This window comes from Dendropsophus ebraccatus, chromosome 2, assembly GCF_027789765.1.
Source record: "Dendropsophus ebraccatus isolate aDenEbr1 chromosome 2, aDenEbr1.pat, whole genome shotgun sequence".
Classification (NCBI taxonomy): Eukaryota; Metazoa; Chordata; class Amphibia; order Anura; family Hylidae; genus Dendropsophus; species Dendropsophus ebraccatus.
This window is the reverse complement of record NC_091455.1, coordinates 160,306,726-160,320,809: the sequence shown is the minus strand read 5'-3', so window position 1 is coordinate 160,320,809 and position 14,084 is coordinate 160,306,726. Positions and strand designations below refer to the sequence as shown.

At 43.7% G+C, this 14,084-nt stretch overlaps 1 protein-coding gene across 9 annotated transcripts in view; it reads right to left on the bottom strand.

Moving 5' to 3' along the window:
• Positions 1-10,438: 10,438 nt before the first annotated feature.
• TOPAZ1 (testis and ovary specific TOPAZ 1) overlaps positions 10,439-14,084 on the bottom strand; it is a 161,853-nt gene continuing 158,207 nt past the window's right edge. For all 9 annotated transcript variants that reach the window (XM_069958618.1, XM_069958619.1, XM_069958616.1 and 6 more), the window contains one exon: positions 10,439-10,845. In XM_069958618.1, the coding sequence (XP_069814719.1) occupies positions 10,641-10,845 (205 nt within the window). In that variant the 3' untranslated portion in view covers positions 10,439-10,640. The remainder of the gene's footprint in view (positions 10,846-14,084) is intronic.

Sequence of the window (14,084 nt, the reverse complement as noted above, 5' to 3'; positions counted from 1 at the left end):
GCAGCCCGCCCCCTTGCTCAACCGCAGCCCCCTGCGCTTCCCCAATCGCCACCCGCCCGCCGCTCTGATGGCCCCCCCCCCAGCCGCTCATCTCTTCAGCCAATCAATGTGTTGAAGATGGGAGCCGGGGATGTCGGAAGACCTGCTGCACGGAGTAAGTAACGTATGCTCTTGTCCGCGGCAGTGGGGGCGATCGGAGGGGGGGGGGGGGCGATCGGAGCGGCGGGGGGGCGATCGGTGCGGCGTCAGCGGGGGTGGCGATTGGATCGGAGCCGGCGCAGGGGGCTGCGGATGAGCGGGCGGGGCTGCGAGCGGCCGGACTATCGCGCGACGACTGTTTACACGGAACGACTGGCGAATTTTTTGCGATCGCCGAACGACGATTTAAGAACATGTTAAAAGATTAAAATGAACGTTTTTTCGATCGTTCGCCGCGTTTACACGTACGATTATCGTTCGAATTCAATCGTTATTGCGAAAATTCGCCCGATAATCGTTTCGTGTAAACGTAGCATTAGGGTCCATTTACACAGAAAGATTATCTGACAGATTACCTGTCAAAGATTTGAAGCCAAAGCCAGGAATAGATTTGAAAAAATAGGAGAAATCTCAGGCTTTCCTTTATGACCTTCTCTCTGTTTTATAGTCTGTTCCTGGCTTTGGCATCAAATCTTTGGCAGATAATGTGTCAGATAATCTTTCTGTGTAAATGGACCCTAATGCTGGGTTTATACGGAACGATTATCGTGCAAATTTGCACGCTAACGATCGAATTCGAACGATATTCGTACGTGTAGACGCAGCGAACGACGAGCGAGAAATCGTTCATTTTGATCTTTTAACTTGTTCTTAAATCATTGTTCGTAAAAAATTCGCCGATCGTTCCGTGTAAACAGTTGTCGCAAAAGTCCGGCCGTCCGCAGCTTGGCCCCCCTGCGCCAGCTCCATCACCGATCCGATCGCCGCCCCTCCGATAGCCCCCGCTGCCCCGGCCACGAGCATACCTTACCTGCTCGGCGTAGCAGGTGGTCGAAATTCCCTGCTCCCCTCTTCAGTGCATTGATTGGCTGAAGAGGTTAGCCGGGAATTTCAAACAGCTCCTCTTCAGCCAATCAGTGCTGCCGTGCATTGATTGGCTGAAGAGGGGAGTCGGAAATTTCAAACGGCTCCTCTTCAGCCAATCAGTGCTGAAGAGGAGCACTGATTGGCTGAAGAGAAGCTGTTTGAAATTCTTGGCTCCCCTCTTCAGCCAATTAATGCACTGAAGAGGGGAGCCGGGAATTTCGAACACCCGCTACGCCGAGCAGGTAAGGTATGCTCGTGGCGGGGGCGATCGGGGCGGCGATCGAGCCGGTGCAGGGGGCTGCGGATGAGCGGGGGGGCGGGCTGCGGGCGGGGGCCAGGCTGCAGGCGATCTTAAAATGATCGCTAAACGATTTTTTCGTACGATATATCGTACCTTCTAAACGCTGATCGTTACATTAAAAAAAAAACTGTTACTCCGACATTGTTAATCGTGCGATCGGGCAAGTTATCGTCCCGTGTAAACCCAGCATAAGTGTGACATATGAAGAGAGAAACAACTATCAGTTCAGCACATATATGAGGAATAGGGTTAATATTTGTGGTATGGCCTACCTTGCACCTTCTGTAATTAAGTACCGGTACGTCATGGATCACTGTCACCTAAGGACCCATGACGTATAGGTACGCGGGTCCTTTAAGAGGGCGCCGCGGACCGGCCGTATGCGATCGCGAGAGATGGCCTGCTGAAATACACTGCAGGCCATCTCTCCCTGTCGGCATGGGGGGTTGCTAACCCCCCCCCATGCCGACGATCGCCGCTATTGGCTGATCAGTTCAGATCAGCCAATAGCGGCAATCGGAACCTTTCCGGGCCATTGGTGACCCGATGACCCGGAAAATAATGGCGGCCGGTGCTGTTCGAGACAGCACCGACCGCCATTACTGTTAAAAGTAATGGTGGCCACAGTGCCACGTCCCGATCGCCGTCTTTCTGCTATATATAACGTTGCAACTCTTATTATAATATAATATACTAATACTAATAAGAGTTGCAACGTTCTATATAGCAGAAAGACTCATTGTGCTCAATATATCACCAGTCCGCACTTCAGATTTGAGCACCCAGCCAGGGGTGAACACCCAGCCACATTGGGAGAGGCAATCAGACATGAAACATACCTCCTGAAGCTCCACAAATGTGAGAGACAAGATCTTTGCGGAATACTCTATGGAGAACCTCCCGAATGAAAGATCTCTGAGCAGGAGAAGTTCCATATCCATCTACATGCTCCTCCCTAACTGCGTCCGCAGATACTGCAAACACAGAGACTTCGGACTGGTGAGAGGTGTACTTTCACCGCTTTTATTCTATTTTAACTGTATTACCTCTGCATATACGAGCATAACTACTAATAAGTGATATAATATATCTCGAATCAACTAACAGAGGAACAGTCCTATATTTACCATAAGCACAGTGACTACAAACCACTGCGACCTGCAAGGGCCCTGCAGAGTCGCATATGGACAAGATCGTACTGCTATAATAGTTTATGAAAAATAGTCATTTATGAAATATACTACACAAAGATACCCTTTTTTTGTGAAACATCCTTCAAGCTTTGCTATGTTTTTTATGTGTTTTACACTAAGAATTTTAATATATATACAACTGTGATTATCATACTATGAATATATATACTGATATATATGCCTATAGAGCCTTATGAATCTTGATACAGCTGTGTTTTTTAATTTTGCTTGTATTCACTGGTACATAATTTTTATATTCATAAGATGAAACAAATAAAATGAATCTCTATACACAATTCTGACTTATTATAATCAATCATTTATGATATAACCAGAAACGATATATATCTAAGACTATACATATTAACTTGGATAATTTAAGGGGAGTTACGCTAGAGAGCCTACTATTTCTATTATTCATATTTGCTGGTTCTTGGTGCCAACCAAGTAGTGCACTCGCTGTAAACCCCTCTTCCTAACAGTCCTGTTAGGTTGAGTTCTTACACTAGAATATTTCACAGGTTGAATTTGATGGACTTCTGTCATTTTCAACCTTATAAACTAATAATTGGCCTAATGACTTTATTTTCACACCACATATTCTACATATGTGCACGTCACCAGTGGGGTCCATATGCTCACCGCACCCCTTGTTAGATTCCTTATGGGGTGTCGTTTCCAGAATGGGGCCACTTGTGGGGGGTTTCTACAGTCCTGGCAGCACAGGGGCTTTGTAATTGTGACATGGCCTCCATCCTCCATTCCAGCCTCTAAATGGCGCTCTGTCCCTTTGGTGGCTGGCCCTGTGCCCATATGGCACATTATGTCCACATGTGCGGTATTTTCGTACTCAGGGGAAATTACCCTACACGTTTTGCATTTTCTTTTTTTAACCCCTTGTGGAAATGGAAAAAAATCAAGGCTAGACCAACATTTAGTGTAATTTTTTTTTACATTTTTACACTAAATCATTGATCTTGTCTTGATTTTTTTCATTTTCACAAGGGGCTAAAAGATAAAAAAAAAAAAAAACACAAAATGTGTAGAGCAATTTCCCCTGAGTACGGAAATACCCACATGTGGACATAAAGCGCCATGCGGGTGCAGGGTAAGCCTCCAAAGGGAAGGAGCGCCATTTGTTTTTTTTGAGGGTGGATTTGGCTGGAATGGATTTCGAGGGGCCATGTTGCATTTAAAAGGCCCCTGTGTTGCCAAGACAGTTGAAACCCCCCACAAGTGACCCCATTATGGAAACTACACCCCTCAAGGAATGTAACAAGGGGTGTAGTGAGCATATGGACCCCACTGGTGACGGGCACAAATGTGGAACAATGTGGCGTGAAAATGAAATATTACATTTTTTACACTATAATGTTGGTCTAGCCTTGAATTTATAATTTTTACAAGGGGTTAAAAGAGAAAAAAAAACAACACAAAATGTGTAGAGGAATTTCCCCAGAGTACGGAAATACCCCACATGTGGACATAAAGTGCCAAGCGGGCGCAGCACGAGCCTCCAAAGGGAAGGAGCCCCAATTGGCTTTTGGAAGCTGGATTTCACTGGAATGGATTTCAAGGGCCATGTCGCATTTACAGAGCCCTTGTGCTGCCAAAACACTGGAAATCCCCCACAAGTGACCCCATTCTGGAAACTACACCCCTCAAGGAATCTAACAAGGGGTGCAATGAGGATATGGACCCCTTGATAACGGCATTGAGGGGTCCATAGGGGTGAAAGTGAAAAAATGAAAATTTTCACTATCACGTCACATTTTTCCACATTTGTGCCCGTCACCAGTGGGGTTCATATGCTCACTGCACCCCTTGTTAGATTCCTTAAGGGGTGTAGTTTCCAGAATGGGGTCACTTGTGGGGGGTTTACAGTGTTTTGGCAGCTCTGTAAATGCGACATGGCCCTTGAAATCCATTCCAGTGAAATCCAGTTTCCAAAAGCCGATTGGCGCTCCTTCCCTTTGGAGGCTCGTGCTGCGCCCGCTTGGCACTTAATGTCCACATGTCGGGAGAAACTGCGCTACATGTTTTGTGGGTTTATTTTGCTTTTATCCCTTTGTGAAAATGAAAAATTGAAGGCTAGAACAAAGTTTTAGTGTAAAAAATACTTTTGTCTTTTTTCACGCCATATTGTTCAAAAATCTGTGAAGCACCTGTGGGGTCCAGATGCTCACCGCACCCCTTGTTACATTCCTTGAGGGGTGCAGTTTTCTAAATGGTGTCCCTTTAGGGGTGTTTTTTTTAGGTTTTGGCACCCCAGAGCCTCCCCCAACCTGAAGTGGTACAGACCTAATATAACTGAGCCATTAAAAATCCCTGGGCGCTCCTTTATATCTGAGGCTTGTGGTTGCTTCAAATAGCGCAATAGGGCCACATATGTGGTATTTCTATAAACTGCAGAAATGGGGCAATCAATATTGGGGTGCATTTCTCTGGTAATAGGTTTATAATTATGAAAAATATTGGACTACAATAAAATCTCTGCACAGAAAGTTAAAATATTCAAATTTCTTGCACACTTAGGGGGAGATTTATCAAAGGGTGTAAAATTTAGATGCCCACAGCAACCAATCACAGCTCAGCTTTCCTTTCAGCACTGCCTAAAGCTGAGCTGTGATTGGTTGCTGTGGGTAGTTTGCACCAGTCTAAATTTTACACCCTTTGATAAATCTCCCCCATAGCTTTTATTTCTGTGACTCCCCTAAAGGGTTAAAACACTTTCCGGATGTGCTTTTGCAGAGTTTGGGGGGTGCAGTTTCTGAAATCGGGTGCTTTGTGGGGCTTTCTAACATACAGGCCCCTCAAATACACTTTAAACCTGAACAGGTCCCTAAAAATATCTGATTTTGAAATTTTACTGAAAATTTGGAAATTTGCTGCTAATGTTTTACGCTTTCTATTGTCTAAAAAAAATGAAATATAGTTTAATAAATGCCGCCAACATAAAGTAGACATGTTGCTAATGCTATTTAATATATAATTTATGTGGTATAACCATTTTCTGTATAAGCATAAAAGTTTTAAAGTTGGAAAAATGCATTTTTTCACAATTTTGCACGTTATTTGGGGTTTTTTCATAAAGATTTGTTATAAGTATCGACTCCAATTTATAAGAAATTTGAAGTACAATATGTCACGAGAAAATCTCAGAATCAGCCGCATAGGTAAAAGCATACCGCAGTTATTAATGAATAAAGTGCCACAGGTCATATACAAAAAATTTGCTCCAGTCCTTAAGGGGTTAAAGAGGATGTACCACCAGATACATCCTCTTGAATTTAACACACCGATAGAACGGCGCCGTCATGGGGAAGCCAGTGCTACGGTCCGTTTTTCGAACCCTCCCCTCTATGACGCGGCTCAATTAGAATCAATGGAGCCGCGTCATAGAGGGGAGATAATTCCCTCCCACCGGGGGCGGGCCAGCCGGCCGACCTCCAGTGCTTCAGCACGGCCCAGTACCGCTGGATAGAACGGTGCCGTACACGGAAGCCAGGCCACGATTCGAAAAACTGACCGCAGCACTGGCTTCCCCATGACAGCGCTGTTCTATCGATGTGTTAAATTCAAGAGGATGTACCTGGTGGTACATCCTTTTTTAAGACAGGGGTACAGACAAGGGCTGCAATAATGATCTTTTGGCTTTCTTCTTTACAAAACCGACATCAAGAACTAATATGACACAGTTTTGCAGTCTGACTGTGGTTTTCTTTTCATATTTCTGATAGATGACTTAGAATTCTGTTTTGAGGACATGTGCTTTTTAGCTATTACTTTCATTCTGAGAAGAGGTAAATATACCCTGCGCTTCAGTCCTGACAAGATGGATAAGCGAAAGGAAACATTTACTCTCTTCACAGAAAGCTTTATCTTTAGGTCAACATCATGTTCATTGATGTGATGATACACCTGCCAGGATCCCTGATGTACGTGAGCATATTGGTACGTGAACTATTGGTAAAACAAAGCATGTCTGACAGTGTAAATTCACATGGACGGATCCGCAGTGGATTTTACACTGCCAATTTGCTGCGGATCCTATGCCGATGACTTTCAATGAGGATACATACTCATATGGAGTATGTGCGTGACAGCACCATTAACCCCCCCACCAGCCGAAGCATACGTTACCTCCTCCCCGCTGTAGCGTCTTCACGTCCTGTTCAGCCAATCGGTGGCTGCGGTGGGGCAGCACACTGATTGGCTGAGCGGGACATCAAGCCGAGAATCCCTGGAGCAGGGAGGAGGTGACCAGTTAACAACTGAGGACCGCCCACATGTCTACATAGGTAGGAATTAGAACGTATATTTGCAGGCAATATAAGTAAGCTCATAGCAGTGCTCAGGGCCATATAGTAATGTATTTGTAGCTGTTACAATGATTTTATAGTGATTGGTTCTCTTTAACCATTTGAACTTTTGACAGCTGTATTTAAATAGCCTGGATTACCTGTCATTGGTGTTCCAGTTGGGGGGGGGGGATTAGATTGGCTCCCCGCAGTGGGATTAAAGGGAATTAATGAATTCTCATTGCAATTTGATCCCTTTTTTAAGGCCTTCTGGCCTGCTTTCTTCAGCAGCCTGAAGCAATCGAGTGCAGATTCTATGGATCAATGCAATAGATGTGTACTGCATTTCTCCCTATAAGCAATCATGGCATGTATATATATTATCAAGTTTGTTATTGCTGCATGCGGAATCGCCCGATTATTAAATTATCACATTCCTAATCTCGCATGGTAATCCGCGTAAGCACTATTTTTGGTCACATCACACCACAGAAAAAAAAAAAAAAAAAAATTAAGGGGTATTCCCTTTAAAGGGGTACTCCGGGCTGGGGTTATTTTTATTGTATGGCCGGGGAAAGGGTGGATATAGAAGCCGCCGATCACTTACCTCCCCGATTCCATCACCGGGTCCCAGATTGCACCGGCCTGTTCTCCCGTCCCGCTGCCACTTCCTGGTCTGAGCTGCGGCTTGAGACGTCACAAGGCAGCTCAGCCATTCAGCACCTGAGACGGGACCCCGTTACGACAACTGAATGGCTGAGTTGCCTTCATGAGACATCATGTAGCTCAGACCAGGCAGCGGGACGGGAGAACGGGGCGGCGCGATCTGGGACCCGATGCTGGAACCATACATTAAAAATGACCCCAGCCCAGAGTACCCCTTTAATTTCAGTAAATATATACTGTTATATTATATATGCAATATGGCCTACAATAAGATGTATATTTTCAGTTACATTAATTAGAAGTCAACCTGGGGGACTTCTAATACAACTATACTGATCTCTCAGAGTGTGCTGGGTGCTGCCTACTCACACTACACCACTGCTGCACAGGGTATAACATGGTGTCTGGTGGTCGTGAAGTGTATGGCCTTTAAATGATTGTATAAATGCCTAAACAGCCCTTGACACAAAAAAGGTTCCCCACCCCTGCTGTCGTAATTCCAGTTTTGACCCCTTCAGGACCATGCGAATTTTCTTTAGCTTTTTCCTTGTCGCGCTTAAAAAGCCGTAGTACTACCTTTTTTTCACCTACAGGCCCCCACGAACCCTTATTTTTGCGCCACTAATTGTACTTTTCAATGACAGAATTAATTTTCCTATAAAATATGCATCGAAACCGGGGGAAAAATATTTGCACAGTGAAATTGAAACTAAAACACAATTTTTTATTTATTTGGGGGGGGTTTGTGTTTACACCGTTTGTCCTATGGTAAAACTGACATGTTATCTATGTTCCACAAATCAGTACAATTACAACTATACGTAACTGTTATTTAATTTCATAGCTTCTAAAAAATTTAAACATTTAAAAAAATGTAAATTCTCCTTAATTGCTCTATGACCATGCTTATAACACTTTTATCCTTTGGTCTATGGGGCTGGTTAAGGTGTCCTTTTTTGCGCCATGATCTGTACTTTCTATCGGTACCCTGATTGCGTTATGCAACTTTTTGATCGCTTTTTATTACAATTTTTCTGGATTTGATGGGACCAAAACAGCGGAATTTTGCACTTTGGCGGATTTTTGCGCTTACGCCGTTAACCATCCAAGATCAGGAATGTGATAATTTAATAGTTTCGGGCGATTACGCATGCAGCGATAAGTTTATTTTTATTTATAAAATAGGAAAAGGGGGGTGATTTAATTTTTATAAGGGGAGGTGATTTTTTCATTAATGAAAAAACTTAATTTTTTCCCCCATAGTAATTAGAAGTAGTAGCTAATAGCCGTGGTCCCAGGCTATTAATAGCACCCAGGATCGCAGCATGGCCCCGCTCTCCACTTCCCTACGCAATCGAGGACGTATGTTACGTTGTGTGTTTGTGTACTGAGAGCAGGGCTACTACCCTCAGTTTGCTGATCTGTCCCAGCCAGCCTGTCCCACCTAATGACCATTTGGGTGTCTCTCTGCTCTGTTAATACTTGTTAGGAGGGGCAGCCAGCTAGAGTGGAAGGACAGTAGCTCTGCCCCCAGTGCACCAAACGCCTCATTAGCATATTAAATAACCTACAAATGTCCTGAAAACAGCACTGAGGATCAAGGTAAGAAAATTACTTTCATCCTCAGCACCCTGTGTGCTATAGAGACATGTGAAAAGGTTAGATGTTTCCCTTTAAAGTGTCACTGTCGTTTCAAACAACTGTGGCAGATTCAAATGAGCAGAGTGCCAATCGGACCGCAGAGAGGAAGGTAAGAGACCTCCAGTGGTCCAACACAGCAGGTCCCGATTAGGTGTAAGTGACAGGAGCAGTTCTGTCACGTACCAAACGCTGTGATCGCATCGTTTAAGGGGTTGATGACAGGCTGCAGCGGGATCGGTGCAGCCTGTGATTAATGGTGAGGGCCCGGCTGCTATGAAGCTCGCTTCATAGCGGGATATATACCCACCTGAGTGCTCGTGGTTTTAATCCCTTCTGTCTGTCCTATTCTATCTTTGATAGCTATGGTGAGTGCAATACCTTATCCAGACTTGTGCTGTTTGGGGGCAGCCTCCTCCGCCGGTAGTGCTGGCTGGGTTTTGGTGTGGCATTTTTGGGTCTGGTCCTGTGGCATGGGGGTTGCAGGGCCGTTCCATGGCCTCCCTTCCCTGACTGTGCACGCCTGCGGGGGTGGTGGTCGCTGACTGACACAGTGTGGACTTAGTGTAGGGACCCATGTGTATCAGATACCTGCACGAGGTACATGGGGCAGTGTGGCTTGATCAATTCACGTACAGAATTCTGATGTTTTTTATGCAGCCGAGAAGTACTAGTATCAGCCATAGGTGTGAGGTGCAGCACTCTTTTTTTTTCCCTGAACCATATATACCCAGGACATACCTGTACACCCAGGGTCGTTTGGTTTAAGAACATTTAAGAAAAAAATCTAACTTGCTGATAGCCCCTATAGCGCTGGGGAGGCTAAGGAGGAAGGTATGTCTCTTACCTTCCTCCTCAGCGGCGGTCCTGGGTGTTAGTCGGGGTAAACACTGCTTTAAAAATGTATGTAAGAAAGTGCTTTTCTGCTTTTTATGAATAAGGTCCTTAAATAGAACATTATATTTATAAACTTCATTTAAAAATTCAATAATAAAATTTTTAAGTTCTTTTTTTCTGAGTCTATACATGTTTTCAGACTCCAACTCCCAACCCAAAACTAGCTCAGACTCCACAGCTCTGGCAGATTGGATGCTGCAGAACTAAGTAATGCAACACAGCAATAAATCTGCTGCAGATCCTATATGCATGAATGTACTTTTAGTTTTTCCACATATTAGCTGTCAAATGTACGTTTGTTTATTAAATGATCATAGCATGCATAGAAGGCAGAATAAAACAAAACAAGCTTCAAATATGCATATATTTATTCACACTTTTCTATGATATTTTTTATAACATAAGAACCAGGTCACAAACATGACAAATAAAATCATACTAAAAACCAAGCTATAATTCAAACTGAACATACAGAGAAACTTGTCACTTTTTGCTATATTTTCTTTATTATTTAACTGCTGTGAATCTTTGTATTTACACATATTTACACGGCAGCACTACACACATAGATGGACACTACTAATGCCAGACATTACTAGCCCACTTTATATTCTCATTCAGCCATTTGACAGTACAGTTATTGTCTAGAGTATATACTTGCTCATTGGTTTTATTGACCGTCATGTGCTTTATAAAAAGTCTAGGGTTTGACAATCGGCCTGCTTCAGTCAACCTTTCTGCTGCAGCATGGTAGCGGTCTTTGAATTTAGCATCCTCTTCCATTCTATAATGAAACAAAAAATAGGAGAATCGCCTATAAAATAACCATATACTGCTACCATGTTCAGTAAAGTTCCACTTTCAAGAGGTTTCTCCTACCTTTACATTCTAAGGGTATGTGCACACTACAGAATCCCGGCGGATTACCCACTGCTCCTACTTGCGGATGCGTGCACCTACACTGGTCCGATCAGCTTCATTTTACGGTTTGCCAGATTCTGTTGTCCGCCTGAAGAATGAGCGGGTTCATTCCTCGGGCGGTCGGCGGAATATGGAAAACCATAGAAGGAAGCCTATGGGATCAGCGGAATGCTTGGCGGGTGGCTCGCCAGGATTCCGTAGTGTGCACATACCCTTACACAAAAAAAGGGTGCTTCCCTGCCAACTAAATTATATTCCATTGTTTTACACTAGGAGTGTATGGCACAATACCTTAAAAAAAAATGTGTTCTTATGTATCCTGCAGAGTTTATTGGACCGAATATAGTCTACTAGTGGCTATGTTCAATCTATTTTCCAAATGGATACTGTTTCTGTGTTGGACTCAATCTTGGTCTACTGGCACTGTTAACGTGAAACCCCGCCCAATTAGCAATCTGCAGTTGATGAAAGATCACTTTTTACTTGAACAAGCACCTTGATGTACGATATAAAATAAGGTAAGAAAACTGCCGAATTTACCCATTACACCTGCGTAGAGAAGTCACAATGCAAAAAGGGGGTGACAGTATCACTTTACGCCAAAGTTTTCAAACTCAAGCCCTCCAGCTATTACAAAACTACAATTCCTGAGTTTGACAACCCTGGCTCAATCATTAGTTTAGCAAACGACAAGCGATAATTTTTTAACTTTAAACGATAGATGTTTAGACAAGAAGATAAATTGCTATGAAACGTTGTTAATGCGATTGTAATTACGATCATAAATTTTAACTGCGATCTTATATATACTGTGAATCATCGTAATTTGCTTTCATTTTTATATACTGTGAACGATTAGTTTTTACACTGAACGACTAACAATGATTTTGAGGTCAGCTAAAAAATGCAATCAACAACACAAACGAATTTGCATTCTTCGTTTAATCGTTGCCATGTTTACACCAGATTATCGCTTACATTTAATGATTTAATATGCATGATAGTCGGCACATGTAAAAGGTCCTTAAGGTTCCGTGGTGATTAAAGTTGCAAATTATGCTTGAACAGATAAATGTTGAACCTTTAGGCATTTAGAAACAACTCCCATGGTTGGTCCAAAACTGTGGATCATATATGAACACACAAAACTGCTGGGTAAGGTAGCAGTCATTGTGACACTAAACGTGGAGAATAAAATAAAAAAAATATCCAGAAACGTTTTAAACTTAAAGCAAATGTACCACCTTACTGCCTATATTAAGTGTTACATACCAGAAGATTCACGCTGGTGCGCTGAACTAGCTGACACTTTTTTTTTTTGAATCGTCATCCTATTCTCATTATTTTTGCCGGTTCAGATATGCAAATTAGGTCAGTTGTCTCCATTGCGCGGGGGAGGAGTCGACTCATACCCAGCTCTGATGGTGGTTCTGAGATCCGGCCGCACTGACAGGCCGGGCACGATACTGGAGGTGGGACTGAGGAGAAGAGGAGGTGTAGGGGGAGGGGGGGATGAATTGGTCTTTCCGGGCCTACCTCCTGTACATAACAGACCTGATTTGCATGTCAGAATACCAGCCAAAATAAGAATAGGACAAGTGATTCAAAAAAGGCTGATTCAGCGCAGTGGTACAGATCTTGTGGTATGTAACACTTAATATAGGCAGTAAAGTGGTACACTCTCTTTAAAGGGGAACTCCGGATAAGAAAAAAAATATATAAAAAGTACATTAAAAGTTAAATATGTGTGTCTATACAATGTACTACCATATCTGTACGGTTTTGCCACACTGTGCAAATCCACATTGTCTCCTGATCCCACTGCTCTCCCCCCTTAGGAGACAAATCTTCAATGCCTCATAATCCTCATGTCTCACATTGTGTGTATTTGCTGAGATCAGGCTGATGATGAAGACAGGGGGCAGGGCGTGATGTCACAGGAGGCTTGGCTGGATCCCCAATTCCCTGAGTGATTCACCATCTCTGACCAGCCAGAAGCAGGTGTTGCATGGATTTCTCCAATTGTGCAGAAGTGTGCAGTGAAATTAGAGCTGTGTTCACACATGTTGGAGTGTCATTGCAGTACTGCAGCCTATTCACAAAAATGATGCAGTAACACAAGTAAATGATGCTAAACGGCAGAGAGGATCAGAGCCTTATTGTGGGGCTCAACTTCAAAAAAGTTCTTTACTTTATTTCAATATCAGCGTTACAGGTATAGAATACAGCGTGCTGTGTGGTGTTACAGGTAGAGAATACAGCGTGCTGTGTGGTGTTACAGGTAGAGAATACAGCGTTCTGTCTGGTGTTACAGGTAGAGAATACAGCGTTCTGTCTGGTGTTACAGGTAGAGAATACAGCGTTCTGTCTGGTGTTACAGGTAGAGAATACAGCGTGCTGTGTGGTGTTACAGGTAGAGAATACAGCGTGCTGTGTGGTGTTACAGGTAGAGAATACAGCGTGCTGTGTGATGCTACAGGTAGAGAATACAGCGTGCTGTGTGGTGTTACAGGTAGAGAATACGGCGTGTTGTGTGGTGTTACAGGAAGAAAATACGGCATGCTGTGTGGTATTACAGGTAGAGAGTACAGCGTGCTGTGTGGTGTTACAGGTAGAGAATACAGCGTTGTCTGGTGTTACAGGTAGAGAATACAGCGTGCTGTCTGGTGTTACAGGTAGAGAATACAGCGTGCTGTGTGGTGTTACAGGTAGAGAATACAGCGTGCTGTGTGGTGTTTCAGGTAGAGAATACATCGTGCTGTAGGGTGTTACAGGTAGAGAATACAGCGTTCTGTCTGGTGTTACAGGTAGAGAATACAGCGTTCTGTCTGGTGTTACAGGTAGAGAATACAGCGTGCTGTGTGGTGTTACAGGTAGAGAATACAGCGTGCTGTGTGGTGTTACAGGTAGAGAATACAGCGTGCTGTGTGGTGTTACAGGTAGAGAATACAGCGTGCTGTGTGGTGTTACAGGTAGAGAATACAGCGTGCTGTGTGGTGTTACAGGTAGAGAATACAGCGTGCTGTGTGGTGTTACAGGTAGAGAATATAGCGTGTTGTGTGGTGTTACAGGAAGAAAATACGGCGTGCTGTGTGGTATTAC